This window comes from Amblyraja radiata, chromosome 38 (assembly GCF_010909765.2).
Source record: "Amblyraja radiata isolate CabotCenter1 chromosome 38, sAmbRad1.1.pri, whole genome shotgun sequence".
Classification (NCBI taxonomy): Eukaryota; Metazoa; Chordata; class Chondrichthyes; order Rajiformes; family Rajidae; genus Amblyraja; species Amblyraja radiata.
In genome coordinates, this window is record NC_045993.1 from 10,210,983 (window position 1) to 10,227,388 (window position 16,406).

General features: G+C 48.6%; 1 protein-coding gene across 1 annotated transcript; it reads left to right on the forward strand.

Moving 5' to 3' along the window:
• The first annotated feature begins 6 nt into the window (after window positions 1-6).
• Window positions 7-5,812, forward strand: LOC116966985 (proteoglycan 4-like). Its single transcript, XM_033013408.1, has 4 exons — window positions 7-135; window positions 876-1,027; window positions 2,583-3,044; window positions 5,057-5,812. Exons 1-4 carry the CDS (start codon window positions 17-19, stop codon window positions 5,116-5,118), a joined length of 795 nt encoding a protein of 264 aa, XP_032869299.1. The 5' UTR covers window positions 7-16; the 3' UTR covers window positions 5,119-5,812.
• The last annotated feature ends 10,594 nt before the right edge of the window (window positions 5,813-16,406 follow it).

The window sequence follows — 16,406 nt, forward strand, 5'->3', positions numbered from 1 at the left end:
TTTCAGTGTGTCGGGAATGTTCGGCCCAAGTTCGTTGTACTCCAGTTACACCTCGACAAAGACAGACATTGGCTCAACGGAGCCGGCGCAGACGACCCCTCCCCCACTCAAGGAGGTCACGGCACTGAAGGAAGAGTAGGTTCAGATTTTTAATTGGTTAATCTAAAAATTGTAATTAGTGCTCCTAAATGTCATTGTTCCCCATGCTTGGGCTACTATGTCTCGACTTGAACTTTCCACTTCTCTCTGAGTTTAGTTTAGTTCAGTTCAGTTCAGTTTAGTTTAGTGTTGCCGTGTGGAAACGGGCCCTTCGGCCCACCGAGTCCGTGCTGACCAGCGATCACTCCGTACAATAACACTATCCGACACACACTGGGGGACAATGTACAATGTTACCGAAGCCAATTAACCTACAAACCTGCACGTCTTTGGAGTCTGGGAGGTAACCGGAGCACCCGGAGAAAACCCACACGGTCACAAGGCCAGAGACCCGGGTTCGATCCTGACCTCGGGTGCTGTCTATGCGGAGTTTGCACGTTCTCCCCGTGAATTGCGTGGGTTTACTCCGGGTGCTCCGGTTTCCTCCCACACTCCAAAGACGTGCGGGTTTGCAGCTTAATTGTCCCCAGACAGTGTGTGTGGGATAGATTTAGCGTGCAGGGGGGGGGGGGAGGATCGCTGGTCTGTACGTACCCGGTGGGCCGAAGGGCCTGTGGCTGAATGAACGAACAATGCATTGTGGTCGCGTGTGACAAGTCACCGCGACATCCTTTGTTTTGCACAAGCTGAACTAAACTAAACCATAAGCGCTTGTTTGAACGTGATGCCAGAGTCGAACCGTGTGCGCTTAATGGCCGCTCTGCTTCTTCCGACAGGAGTTTGTGTGAAGAACGCACCCTGGTTACTCCATCGTCACCTCCGCCAGATGTGGAGGAGGGTCCCAGCAAAGTGGAAGCCCCTCCAAACCAGACAGCGCTCAACCAGGCTGACCCCATCAGCCAGACCCTCAACAACCCCATGAAGAAAGGTGAGCGATAAACGGGACTAGCGACAAAAAATATTCTATGATGCAATAGATGAGATAGAACTTTATCTGCCCCAGGAGGGAAATTGGTCTGCTAATATTCTCAACAAGATAATGAAATATCAAAACAAGGGGATGGGTGGAAAGCCCAAGATTGGGGATGTGCAAAGATTGGGGAGGGGGGGTGGTCAGTCAGTCTATCTGAGATAGTTTCAGCTTGACCAGGGGATTGCATATGGCACAATGGGCTAAGTGTTCGGCTGGCAACCGGAAGGTAGCTGGTTCGAATCCCGCTTGGAGTGCATACTGTCGTTGTGTCCTTGGGCAAGACACTTCACCCACCTTTGCCTGTGTGTGTCCTTGGGCAAGACACTTCACACTTCACCCACCTTTGCCTGTGTGTGTGGATGTAATTATGTGAAGCACTTTGGGGTCAATGCAAGTTGACTAAAAATGTGCTATATAAATAAAGAAATTTAATTTAATTTAGGTTGTAGTCGGATGTGATATCTCCTTGTCGCTCTATAGCAATAGGAATACTTTACTGTCGCCTGTGACTAGGCACAGTGAGATTCTTTGCATGCGTACACAATGTAGACAAATAGCGGCTACCTACGGCACTGACAAAGTTACAAAGCACACCGGCACCATCTTTTGTCCCCCCCCCCTCCTGCAGTGGAGGCCAATTCACTGGATGTATTCAAGAGAGAGTTAATATAGCTCTTGGGGCTAACGGAATCAAGGGATATGGGGGAGAAAGCAGGAACGGGGTTCTTCTTGGTTTTTTGTCCTCCAAAATATTCCAATGGAATTTAAACTGGAGGTGGTGAAGGAGGGCTTAGCCAGAAGGGTTATTGGGAAGAAAGAGCTACTTTAAATTTAGTTGCATCTGGTTGGGTAACTATAGTTGGGTGAGATTATTCCGTGCTTTAATTGTGCGGGGGAAGAACGAATTGCTGTACAACACATCTGTCTTTGTAGCTGGGATCACAAATTGGATCGAATGCCCTCGTCTCTCCTAATTGGTTTGGGTTTGGTGTAGGTCTTTGTAGTCTATGTCGAGCTGACCATTTAACATTTTGTAAAAACAGGTCAAACGGTGAGCTTCACGTCTGTCTTGGAGAGAGTTCCTTCCACCCCAGAGAATTCAGAAGTTTGGTGACACTCGCTTCTTCTCTCATAGGTGTTAGTAACAAATCGAGCTGCCTGTCTTTGGACACGTTGGATGGAAGAAATGTTTGTATTTGTGTATGGGTCCCATGCTGCAACTGCGTAGTCCAAATGAGGTCTAACGAGGGTGAAGTATAGCTTCTCCTTGACAGAAGTTGAACAATTATGAAAGTTGCGCCTCAGAAAGTTTAGGACACCTGTTGCTTTCACCGTTGCATGATGAGTCTGGCCATTCCAACGCAGATCATTCTGTGTAGGGGTAGTGATTTTGGATGATCAACCATGATGATATTGTATGGTGGTGCTGGCATGAAGGGCCGAATGGCCTCCTCCTGTACCTAATTTCTATGTTTCTAAATGCGAGGGTTTTTTTGCTTCTGTGTTTCAGTGAAGAAACCCGTGCCGTCTCGACCCACCTTCCCACCGCCGCTCCACCCGAAGGCCAGCCTGCCCTGGACCTCGAAGCCCATGTGCGCCTCCCTCACCGAGACGATCGATGAGAGGCCCATCGTCCGCCGAGCGACTGCCTGCCCGGTGCGGGTGCCCGCCGTGCCCCCGCCCCCCGTGCCGGCCCCCCGCACCCACCAGCGCACCACCAGCCTGGGCTCGGCCCACCTTCGGCTGGGCGACCTGCCGGAAGCCGGCGGTGACAGCGGCAAGCGGCCGCCAGAGGCCTTGGTGAAGACGGCGCCCTGCCAACCCCGCTCCCCGCAGGTCAGCTGGGACACGGAGTCGCAGCCACAGTCGAAGCCGCAAGCAACGGCCAGGGTCAGGGTCCTCTCCGCCAGTCAGGCCATGTTGGCCGGGACCAACCCCAAAGTGAAAGGATCACTGAGCGTGGAGAGAAGTGGTACGTGAAGGCGTGAGGCGCTACGGGGAGAAGGCAGGAAAATGGGCGGGGGGGTCAGGAGGGAGAGGGATATCATAATCACATATCACACCACAACTTGTCTGAATTGAATTGAATTGAATTGAATTGAATTGAATACCTTTATTGTCATTCAGACCTTACGGTTTGAACGAAATTTCGTGCCTGCAGTCATACATACAATCATACAATAATAAACAACAGTAAACACAAATTAACACCACCACAGTGTATCCTCCAAGCACCTCCTCACTGTGGTGGAGGCAAAAATCTTAGGGCTGCAGTCTCTTCCCTCCTCTTCTCCCTCTGCGCTGAGGCGATTCCCCACCGGGCGATGGCACAACAGTCCCACGGCTCACCGAACCCCGAAAACGGGCCGGTTCAAACACCGCGGCCCGGGGGTGGTCGAAGCTGCCGCCCTCCAGTCCAGCACACGCAGCCGCTGGCCCGCGGCTGAACCCCAGACTCAGGTCACCGCCTCAGAACGCCGTCCCAGCCACCGGAGCACCATTCCAAGGAAGAAGGGACTCGACCCAAAACGTCGCCCATTCCTTCTCTCCACAGATGCTGCCTGTCCCGCTGAGTTACTCCAGCATTTTGTGTCTGCCTTTGCTTTAAACCAGCATCTGCAGTTCCTTCCTGCACGTATGTCGAGCATTTGATGGCCTCGACTGGCTGGAGTTTTGAAGGATGAGGGGAAAACCTCGTTGAAATGTACAAAAATAGTGCAAGGCCTGGATAGAGTGGATGTGGAGAGGATGTTTCCACGTGTGGGAGAGTCTAGGACTAGAGGGCACGGCCTCAGAATAGAAGGACGTTCCTTTCTGAAGAATTGAACAGGGTGGTGAATCTGTGGAATTCTTTGCCACAGAAGGCTGTCAATGGATATTTTTTTTAGGCAGAGATAGATAAAGTCTTGGTTAGTACGAGTGTTAGTACGGTTTTGGGGAGAAGACAGGAGAATAGGGTTAGGAGGGAGAGATAGATTGTGTGGCGGAGCAGGACCTGATGGGCCGAATGGCCTAAATCTCCCCGACCTCCTGCTCATCCAGTTTAGTTTCCCTCCCCTATCTGTTCCACCTGCCCTTCACTTCCCTCTCCCCCTCATCCTTCAGACTGTGGAGATACCTTCGACCCACCTAGTCTAGCAATCATCCCATACACTGCAGATGCTGGTTTACACCGAAGATAGACACAAAATGCTGGAGTAACTCAGCGGGACAGGCAGCATCTCTGGAGAGAAGGAATGGATGACATTTCGGGTCGAGACCCTTCGTAATCCCTCTTAAGGGACTGGACAGGCTAGATGCAGGAAAAATATTTCTCGTGTTGGGGGGAGTCTAGAATCAGGGGTCACACAGTTTAAGAATAAGGAGTCGGCCATTTAGGACTGAGATGAGGAAAAACTTTTCCACCCAGAGAGTGTGAATCTGTGGAATTCTCTGCCACGGAAGGCAGTGGAGGCCAATTCACTGGATGTTTTCAAGAGAGAAGTGGTACGGTTCGGTTCGGCATCGGCGGCGGAGCTGCGCGTCTCGAGTAAGGAGGCCCGACTATGGGTGGACATGGGGATGGGACTGGACTTTGTGCCTTTCCCCACAATGGGAACCATTGTGGGGGGATGTTTTGATGTATCTATCTGAAACTATCTATTACTGTTATGTTGTATTCTTTTTTTATGCGCTGCATGGCAAAAAGAATTTCACTACACCGAAAGGTGTATGTGACAAAATAAATTTGAAATCTTGAAATCTTGAAATCTTGAGAGAGTTAGATTTAGCTCTCTGGGGTAAAGGAATCAAGAAATATGGGGAGAAAGCAGGAACGGGGTACTGATTGGGGATGATCAGGCTTGAAGGGCCAAATGGCCTACTCCTGCACCTATTTTCTATGTTTCTATGTGATGTTGGTTGAATGGGAGAGCATGTTTGTGAAGCTCCGTCTCCTGTGGTTTTTGAATCCGCTGAGGAATATTCCCACCTGTGTCCCTGCAGGTCCTCAGGAGCAGTCACCAGATGCCACCACCTCTGGCAACCCACCCAACTACACGACCTAGAATCGGGCAGCGCTGGAGCACCTGAAGTGCAGATCAAGATCTTTGGTGCAGATGGTCTTCTTGGCCTCCACTTCATTGCAATGAGAGTACGGTAACTCGCGATCTTTAGGCTTTGTGTAGTTTAGTTTAGAGATACAGTGCGGAAACACCTGGTGCGCTCCGACCAGCGACCCCCGCACACTAACACTGTCCCACACACACCAGGGGCAACTTACAATTTTACCGAAGCCAATTAACCTACAAACCGGCACGTCTTTGGGGTTTGAGTGGAAGCCGGAGCTTCCGGAGGAAACCCCACGCAGGTCACGGGGAGAACGTACAAGCTCTGTACAGACGGCATCCGTAGTCAGGATCGAACCCGGGTCTCTGGCGCTGTGAGGCGGCAACTCTGCCCGTTTGATTGGGCAGGGGAGGGGGAAATGCCCAATTGACTCGGCAGATCCTAGCCTCCTTGTGGCCAGCTACAATGGCAGGAAATCTGAGGTAAGGAGTCATAGAGTGACACAGCGTGAAAACAGGCCCTTTGGCCCAAACTTGCCCACTCCCACCAACATTTTGGACACATTAATTCTCAAGGTGTTCAAGACTCATCCACAATACATTACATTCTCAGCACAATTATCTTGTCAAGCCCTGGAGTGATACAGCGTGGAAACAGGCCATTCGGCCCAAACTTGCCTACACCGCCCAACGTGCCCCATCTACACTAGTCCCATTAGATGGGGCACGTTGCCCGGTGTGGGCAAGTTTGTGCCGAAGGGCCTGTTTCCACATGCCCGCGCTTGGCCCATATCCCTCCAAACCTGCCCTATTCATGTACCTGTCCAAATGTCTCTTTAACGTTGCGATAGCCTCCGGCAGCTTGTTCCACACACCTGCCACCCCTTGTGTGAAAAGGGGAAGAGAAGAGATCGGCCGGGCCAGCAATGACCAAGGCTGTAACGCCGGATGAGAGGAGAGACCAAATATAACGCCTGCAAACGAGCTGTCCACCACCCTCCACAGAAGCTGCCTGACCCGCTGAGTTCCTCCAGCACTTTGTATTTTGCTGGTTGCAAGCAAGTTAGACGAGAGGAATGTCCCATTGATTCGGACAGATCTTGGCTTTCCTGTTGTCATTGGGGAAGCTACAAAGGCCCGGATAGAGTGGATGCGGGGAGGATGTTTCCACTAGTGGAAGAGTCCAGGACCAGAGGGCACAGCCTCAGAATTAATGGACATACTTTTAGGAAGGAGATGAGGAGGAATTTCTATAGTCAGAGGGTGGTGAATGTGTGGAACTCTTTGACAGAGACGGCTGTGGAGGCCAAATCAGTGGATATTTTTAAGGCAGAGATCGATAGTACGGGTGTCAGGGATTATGGGGAGGAGGCATGAGAATGGGGTTCAGAGGGAGAGAGTGATCAGCCATGATTGAATGGCGGAGTGGACTTGATGGGCCGAATGGCCTAATCCTGCTCCTACCTGAATCACTAATGAACAAAGGCAGGAGAGATGAGGTGAGAGCTTGGCAGATCCAACAGAGACTGTGGCTATGACACTTTGGTCGGCACGGTGGCACAGCGGGTGGAGCCAGATACCCGGGTTAGATCCTGACCTGTGTGCGGAGTTTGCACGTGCTCCCAGTGACCGCGTGGGTGGGTTTCCTCCCCTAGACGTGCGGGTTTGAAGGCTCATCGGCCCTCTGTAAATTGCCCCCCCGGTGTGTAGGGAGGGAATGGGAAAGTGGGATAACATAAAACTATGAAGAAGGGGTTCGGCCCGAAACGTTACCTATTTCCTTCGCTCCATAGATGCTGTTGCACCCGCTGAGTTTCTCCAGCATTTTTGTGTACCTAACATAAAACTAGTGTGTGTACGGGTGATCGCTGGTCAGCGAGGACTTGGTGGGCCTGTTTCCACACTGTATCTCTGGACTAAAACTAAATACCAGTCTATGTTAGCCCGGACTGTGTGCTTAGATGGGAATTGAACCCACGACCCCCTGACTCAGGGCAGAGAGCGTAACCCCACTGGCTCCATGGTGAACTCTGCAGATCAACACAGTGGGCTTTGTGTGAGGGGCTGGATCACCCCTTCCCTCAAAGCCCCCTCAATACGCCTCAGCCCACCGATCACCACTGCCGTTGCCTGTACCCACTGGACCACAACCCTGACTGCAATCGTCTATATTTTTGTACAAATATCTCATTCAAGCCCCTGTCCCACTATACGAGTTTACCCAAGAGCTCTCCCGAGTTTAAAAAAAAAAAAAACTCGTGGTAAGTACGTAGCGTGTACGTAGCGGGTACGTCGGAGCTCGTGGATGTCACGTAGCGGCTCGTAACGCTAACGGCAGGTACTCGGGAAACGCGGAAACTCGTGGGTTTTTTCAACAGTGTGAAAAATTTCCAAGAGTGAAAAAATACTGGTGATGAAGTGCCACGAGTTTGATTTTTTTTTTAAACTCGGGAGAACTCTTGGGTAAACTCGCATCATGGGACAGGGGCTTAAGTCTCAGTGTAAATACTATGTGAATCTACTTGTACGTAATTTAAATTTGCCTGATGCCTCTATAATAAACACAATCCAATTTTCTGACTAGCTTCTTATTTATGGTGGAACAACACATGACTTTACAGCACGTAGAGGGGTCTCGACTCGAAATGTCACCTATTCCTTTTTCTCCAGAGAAGCTGCCTGACCCGCTGAGTTACTCCAGCACTTTGTGTCTATCTTTGATATAAACCAGCAGCATTTGCAGTTCTTTGCTAGTCGAGGAGGAGCCATCTTGGGGAACGGCTGCTAACCAGCAGCTGTCCATTTAATTCACCTTTTTTTTGGGAAGTTTTGGTGTGTTCTGTGCCTTGTCTGTGGGAGAAATTACTTCTTAATGTGGGGGGGTAGAGGGTAATAATATTTCTAGGTCCCTACCTGGTTGGTGAGGCAGCTTTTTCTCCGGGCTGCCCCGTCGACCCGTCCTCGTGGCCCACCAGCGGGCGTGGAGCGCCGTTTCCTGGCGGGAACCGCCCAGCACCTCGGCTTCGGTGGCGGCACAGCGCTGGAGCGCTATCGCGGAGCGGAGCGGGCGATGCCTTGCCTGGGTCACTGCGCTGGATCGACGCGCTGGAGCTCCGGTGCGCTCCGTGTTCAACACCTCCGGGCTGCGGAGCGGAACGGGCGGCGCCGACTCTAACATCGGGAGCCTGGGAGCTCCAAACCGGCGCGGCCTTGTCGGCTTCGGGACCCGCGGTCCCCAGTTACGAAGCGGCCGTTCCAGGTGGCCCAGCCGCTGAGAGGACTCTCCCGACGCCGGGGCAACACCACCCGACCAGAACGGCCAGGAACATCGGGCCTCCGTAGAGGCAATAGCGGTGGCCTCAATAGGCCCGACTTTGGGAGAACTGGAGATGGGGACTGGACATTGTGCCTTCCCCCACAGTGGCAATCATTGTGGGGGGATGATTTTTTTTGTGTGTAAGTTAATATATTAGTCTGTGTCCAAGATGGCTGTCGGAAGGGACAGTGGATGCTGGCGCGCTTTAGCTACCGCTGCTCTCTCTTCACATTGTGTTTTTGATTGTTTGTCTTTAATTTGTGTACTGGTGATGTCCTTATTATTTATTTTACTCCGACTATATGTTTTTTCTCTCTTGTTAATCTCTGTAAGGTGTCCTTGAGACTTTGAAAGGCGCCCGCAAATAAAATGTATTAATATTATTATATGCTGGTTTAATTAGATGCTGCCCATGAGTCGGAAGGAACTGCAGGTGCTGGTTTACACCGAAGATAGACACAAAATGCTGGAGTAACTCAGTGGGACAGGCAGCATCTCTGGAGAGAAGGGATGGGTGACGTTTCGGGTCGAGACCCTTCTTCAGTCTGCAGTTCTTTCCTACACTTTATATAAAAATGCTTCCGCACTCAAATCCTTTAAGGATTCCCCCTCTTACCTTGGATCTATACCCTCTAGTCCAGGGGTGGGGAACCTTTTCATGTCGGAATGCCACATTAAGTTAGCTGTAATCTAACAAGGCCGCATCCAAGAAACTTCAATTAGATATACTTCAAAATGTTCAATATTTTGTTAAAATAGCCCTCATGACTTACTAATGTTTTAATTGTGGCTGTCAGTCGGGGAGGATTATTCCGTTGAATCTTCTTTTACGCTTTGGTATTTTAAATACGTTCATTTTAAGATTAAAATAAAAATAATAAAAGATGAACAAAAACATAATAATAATAATAATAATAATAATAATAATAATAATAATAATAATAAAAGGATTTGTTCTATAAAATTTTGATTCATTCAAAAGGCCGCACTTAATGGCCTTGAAGGCCACATGCAGCCTTCAGGCCGCAGGTTCCCCACCCCTGGTCTTGTCCTTGACATTTCTACCCTGGGGAAAAAGGTTCTGACTCCTATCTTCGTCTCTCATCATTTTATAAACTCTTCTCAGGTCTCCCCCCCTCAGCCTTGGACATTCCGGTGAAATCAATCTAAGTCTGACCAGGTATTTCTCTTTTGCTGGAACCCCATATAGTCCAGGCAGCACCCTGGTAAATCTCCAAAGCCTGCACGTCCTTTATGTGAAGGGGCGACCAGAACAGTATTTGCTACTTCAAATCCAAATTATTCCCCTCCCATGAAATTCCCAAGACTCCCACCAAAAAAAAGGCCACTCCTAAAAGTTATGGGACTTGAGGCTGGGACTATCCCAATGTTTAAGAAACAGTTGGACAGGTACAAGGATAGGGCAGGATTGGAGTGGTATGGACCAAGTGCTGGCAGATGGGACTGGTGTGGCTGGGACATGTTGGCCGGTGTGGGCAAGTTGGGCCGAAGGACCTGTTTCCGTGCTGCATCACTTTATAATGGATGGGATTTATATAGCGCCTTTCTAATACTCAAGGCGCTTTACATCGCATTATTCATTCACTCCTCAGTCACACTCGGTGGTGGTAAGCTACTTCTGTCGCCACAGCTGCCCTGGGGCAGACTGACGGAAGCGTGGCTGCCAATCTGCGCCTACGGCCCCTCCGACCACCACCAATCACTCACACACATTCACACACAGGCAAAGGTGGGTGAAGTGTCTTACCCAAGGACACAACGACAGTATGCACTCCAAGCGGGATTCGAACCGGCTACCTTCCGGTCGCCAGCCGAACACTTAGCCCATTGTGCCATCTGTCGTCCCTAAGACTCTATGACTCTAAGTCTGGCAGAGAGTTGGGAGGCGTTTGATGAGGGTAGGGGGGGGAGGGGCATCAGAGAGTCGTCGCCCGCGCGAGTCCCGTCAGAGAACAATGAGGGACACGGCATTGGGAGGGTGGGAGTGGGAAGGAAGAGAGATCCTTGGGACTACTCATAACTGTCGGCAGCCAATACGTACGTGGCGACCCTTTGCATACTTAGATTAGTTTAGTTTAGAGACACAGCGTGATGATGGCCCGCCGAGTCGGCACCGACCAGCGATCCCCCACACTAACACTATCCTACACACACCAGGGACAATTCACATTTATACCAAGCCAATTAACCTACAAACCTGCACGTCTTTGGAATGTGGGAAGAAACGGGAGCACCCGGAGAAAATCCACGTGGTCACAGGGAGAACGTGCAAACTCCACGCAGACAGTAGCCATAGTCAGGATGGAACCCGGGTGTCTGGCGCTGTGAGGCAGCAACTCTACCGCTACGCCACCACGCCGCCCCCACGCTCTGATTATCCCCCGACCTCCTGCTCACTCAGTTTAGTTTCCCACCCCTATCTGTTCCACCTGCCCTCCCCCTCCTCCTTGAGACTGTGGAGACACAGCACGGAAACAGGCCTTTTGGCCCACCTAGTCCACGCCGACCAGCAATCATCTCATACACTGCAGATGCTGGTTTACACCGAAGATAGACACAAAATACTGGAGTAACTCAGTCGAGACCCTTCTTCAGACTGAGAGTCAGGGGGAAAGGGAAACGAGAGATATAGACGATGATGTGGTGAGATAAAGAACAATGAATGAAAGATACGCAAAAAAGTGATGATGATAAGGGAAACCGGCCGTTGTTAGCTGTTTGTTGGGTGAAAACGGGAAGCTGGTGCGACTTGGGTGGGGGAGGGGTGGAGAGAGAGGGAACGCCGGGGTTACTTGAAGTTAGAGAAATCAATATTTATATATTAACGGAGGAGGCCTTGGACAGAAAGGTCAATATTTTACAGCTCTAAGAAAGGTAAGAAAGTACGCGTTTTGTGTGTTTCTAGTGTATGCCGGAAGCTGCCTTGTACTCCAGAAGGATCGAGCTACTCTGTGCTTCACGCCCTTTGGCCTGACGACCTTACGTGCAACCCCCCCCCACCCCAATTGAATGGCGACGCTGGCTCGAAAGGCTGAACGGCCTACTCCTGCACCTATTTTTTTTATTTTATTAAAATATTTTATTTTATTAGAAGTACAATCATATGGCACCAAAGTGCCTAATATATATTTTCATAATACATTTTATGTACAGCTTCTTATTTTTTTTTGTTATAAGAAAGATGAGAATAAGAAAAAGAAATTAGATAGTAAAGGATAGAAAGACGTGAGATATATAGTGTGTGAAGAAGACAAAAGAAGAATGAATGAAGAAAAGTTGAAGAAAAGAAAATAGGAAAAAGAGAATAAGACACAAAATATCTTGACCATCCCTCGTCCAGTCCTGAGACCGTTTGGTTTTACACTTGTGTTGCATCATATGATTCCAAAAAGACGACAAATGGAGACCAACTCGTTATGAATTGGTTTGATTTATCCATTAGGAGGAATCGCATTTCTTCAAGATGTTCCCATCTTCCATTACTCCAAATATAATCACTTCAGTATTAGGTTCCATTCTTATCTTGAATAATTTTGTAAATATTTCAAAAATATCCTGCACCTATTTTCTACGTTTCCATACCGAAGATACACCCTCCCAAACATCACCCATTCCTTCTCTCCAGAGATGCTGCCTGTCCCGCTGAGCTACGCCAGCATTAGGTACTTCTTCTTCTTGTAGGATTCCGGCAGTGTAGACGCTGCTAAGCGTATTACTGCCCTCCACAGGTCAAAATTTGAACTAAATTCTTACATACAGTCCTGTAACTTGCAGGAATTGAAGAACAGCCCTGGATATCAGTTGGTACACAAAATTGCTGGGGAAACTCAGCGGGTGCAGCAGCATCTATGGAGCGAAGGAAATAGGCGACGTTTCGGGCCGAAACCCTTCTTCAGACTGATGGGGGGTGGGGGGGAGAAGGAAGGAAAAGGGGAGGAGGAGTAGCCCGAGGGCGGGCGGATGGGAGGGTGGGAGGAGACAGCTAGAGGGTTGAGGAAGGGGGGGACTAGCAAAATTGGGAGAATTCAATGTTAATGCCATCCGGACGCAAGGTCCCCAGACGGAATATGAGGTGCTGTTCCTCCAATTTCCGCTGTTGCTCACTCTGGCAATGGAGGAGCCCCAGGACAGAGAGGTCGGATTGGGAATGGGAGGGGGAGTTGAAGTGCTGAGCCACCGGGAGGTCAGGTTGGTTATTGCGGACTGAGTGGAGGTGTTCGGCGAAACGATCGCCCAACCTCCGCTTAGTCTCACCGATGTAAATCAGCTGACATCTAGAGCAGCGGATGCAGTAGATGAAGTTGGAGGAGATACAGGTGAACCTTTGTTGCACCTGGAACGACTGCTTGGGTCCTTGAATGGAGTCGAGGGGGGAGGTGAAGGGACAGGTGTTGCATTTCTTGCGGTTGCAACGGAAAGTGCCCGGGGAGGGGGTGGTGCGGGAGGGAAGGGAAGAATTGACGAGGGAGTTGCGGAGGGAGTGGTCTTTGCGGAAGGCAGACATGGGGGGAGATGGGAAGATGTGGCGAGTGGTGGGGTCACGTTGGAGGTGGCGGAAATGGCGGAGGATTATGTGTTGTATTTGCCGGCTGGTGGGGTGAAAGGTGAGGACCAGAGGGACTCTGCCCTTGTTGCGAGTGCGGGGATGGGGAGAGAGAGCAGTGTTACGGGGTATGGATGAGACCCTGGATATCAGTTGATGTTTCTCACTGTGTCCAAACACTGTGTCCAAACAAGGATAAAACAGAAAAAGCCTCAACTCCAAGTCCTGTCAGTCTAACAAACAATACTTTTCTTTCTACCCTGTACTTTTTACATTCTAGGAAAACATGCTTAACTGTCTCATTACTCCCACATTCACACAAGCCAGAAACATGTTTCCCTACAATGCACAAATAGTAATTTAACCCACAGTGTCCCAACCTCAATCTACACAGTTTAACTGAGTCCCTACGGGACAGAGATGTACAGAAACATATTTTCCTAACTTCAGATTGTATAGAAAAGTAGTGTCTACCCCTGACTTCCATTTCCCATCCTCTCTGCCATTCTTTTGTTAAGCCCTCTTTAATTATTTCTCTCAGTTCCACTCTCCCCAATGATATATGGATATCTATTTCTCTTCTTAAACTCTCCTTTGCTATGAGGTCCACCTGCTCATTCCCCCTCACCCCAGCATGCCCGGGAACCCAGCAAAAAGTGATGTTACACGCAAACCCAATTCTAGAAAACACACTCAAGATTTCATTTAGAATGTCAGGACGAGCTTTAGATTTCCCTACTCTTAAAGTTTCAAGAGCAGCTGCAGAATCAGAACAGATAATGACTTCTCTAAAACTGGCTTCCTCAATCCACCATAGAGCCCATTGAATTGCCATTAATTCAGTCGTGAGAACAGAGCTTCCATCAGAAATGCGCCGGCCAATCTTCAACCCAAGCTGCTCCACATACACTCCAAACCCAGCTCTCCCACTAACTGGATCTTTAGATCCATCTGTAAAAACAATCAAAGTGATCACACTGATTGAATTAAGATATTCCACTATTCTTGGAGTCACCTCGCGCTTATCTTTTTCCTGAAGAAAAGCAAGCTCAATAAACAGTTCAGGAAGAACACAATAGGGCACAGGTAGCCTTATTGTATGCTCTATAATACCCCCTTGTTCCAAACCCAGCTTCCTAGCCCACTGATTTATAATGACAAAAAATGTGTTATATTTGTTACCATCATCAACCTCTTGCAACAAACACCTTGCTGGGAAGGTATCATTACACCCACAAAGTTTAGCCCAGTAATGTAACCCTATTGGAGACTGCTACCACCTCACCCTTCTGCAACACTGGTAACAAACTTCTTTTATATACTCCTGACATTCTACGCACAGCTGACCACAAATGCCTTACTGGAGTTTCCCAGGCCTAGCGTACCACAAAACTTCCTCCAACTATTCCTCTTTGCATCCTTTACAACCCTTAGCCGCTTGTACTCCATTGCATTGACCAAAATTGGATACTTTCTTAATTTTCGATAGGCTATATTCCTATTCCTTACAGCTTCATCACATTCTTTATTCCACCAAGGAACAGACATACGGGACCTAGGTTCCTGCTTCACAGGAATAGTACAACAAGCTGCCTCATGAATCATGAGACTAATGGAAGTATTCCAACTATCTACAGAACCCTCACTATTAACCTCTCCAACCAAACTTTGAGCCTTCACTTGGAATTTATCCCATTTGGCCTGAGAAAAGTTATATCTAGGGACTTTCTTTTCCACTTCTCTCCTCAAATCCCTACCAAACCTACATAAAATTGGATAATGATCACTACCCAGTGTATATCTATCCATTACATCCCATTCACCAATTCTTGCTAAATTTGATGAAGCAATTGATAAATCTATGTGGCTGCAGGTGTTTCTCACAATATTATACCTAGACGGCCTTCCATCATTTAACAATACCAACTCATACTTGTCTAGAAATTCTTCAACAATAACACCATTTTTATCCCTGTGATCACTACCCCATAAAGGATTATGCGCATTAAAGTCTCCAATCCATATAACAGGACACCTTACCTTCTCCATTATCTCATCAAAATCTGACAATATCAAGGGTTGACAGGGGTTATAATAATTTATCACAGTGATAGAATTCTGGCTGCTCCAAACTCCACAGCCAAAACCTCAAGATTAGAATTAATGTCAACTTTCCCATACTGCAACCCAGTCTTAACAAAAGTTGCACAACCCCCACCTGATCTATCAGACCTATCTAATCGCACACATTCATAACCTGGGATTACAAAATCTAGACAGGGCTTTAACCATGTCTCTTGGATACATATTAATTCTGGTGCTTCTTTAAATTCATCAACAAATCTCTTTAACTCTTGACCGTTTCCAATCAGACTCCGGGCGTTCCATTGAAGTATATAAAACATTATGGTGTTAATGAGGATCCCCATCATCCACCTCACTGACATACTCCATACTGCTAGCTCTCGACAACTGTGACCTCTCCATACACTGACTCTCCGTCATGTATTGATGCAACTTTTCTGGCAACTGCTTTACACTGAGGAACCTTTCAGCTGCCCCCACCACTAACCTGATGATATCTGACCGGTTAGCTGCTTTCTTAGCTCCTACCAGCACATCAGAAACAAAAGACAGAAATTACTCCTTATTAAAAATCAACATGTCAGATGGAAAAGCCGACGGCAAGTTTGGCACATTGATCTGGCTTCCTAGCACCACTCTAGTCCCAGCGCTCACATCTCCGCGTTCTCTAGCCACCCTTTGAGCTGCCTCTGCATATGACACGTTGTTCTGATCCTTCACTTCCTGCACTCGCTTCGCCTGAACAAAGCGCTCACAACCACGAAACCCTGCTGCATGATCCCCATCACAGTTAGGGCACTTAGGAGCCTCTGCCTTGCAATTTTGTATTGCATGATCTCCACCGCACTTTCTTTTACCCCGACAAGACCCAGCAACATGTCCAAACCTCTGACAGTTATAGCAGCGCAACGGTGGTTTAATGTACTCCCTCACTTGATACGCCATACTCCCAAGAAACACTCTCTGTGGCAGTACTCCATCTTTGAACGTAAGCAGGACCGGCGGGTCCCTGACTCCATTCCTACTCTTAAATCTCACAACATCAGTTACCTGGGCCCCCTTAACGTTTTCTAAGATCTCCTTCTCAGACAAGCCATCATACATCCCATACACCACTCCCTTTATTCCCTGCTGTCTTCCTCTAGGGACCAAACTCTCCACCTTGACCACCAATTTCCCCACACCCCTAGCATCATTAAACTGTTTTCTGTCTTTGCAACAAACTCTTAACATCCCATTATACAGAATCTTGGCCTGAAAATCCCTGCCTATCTGGCTCTCCAAAGCGGTGGTAATTTTTAATGGATTCACTGCTCTAAATCC

Excerpts from the sequence above, each read along its gene's own strand:
- LOC116966985 (XM_033013408.1), top strand. The coding sequence starts at position 17 with ATGTTCGGCCCAAGTTCGTTGTACTCCAGTTACACCTCGACAAAGACA. Across the intron at positions 1,028-2,582 it reads CAACAACCCCATGAAGAAAG|TGAAGAAACCCGTGCCGTCT; the intron begins GTGAGCGATAAA and ends TCTGTGTTTCAG. Across the intron at positions 3,045-5,056 it reads ACTGAGCGTGGAGAGAAGTG|GTCCTCAGGAGCAGTCACCA; the intron begins GTACGTGAAGGC and ends GTGTCCCTGCAG.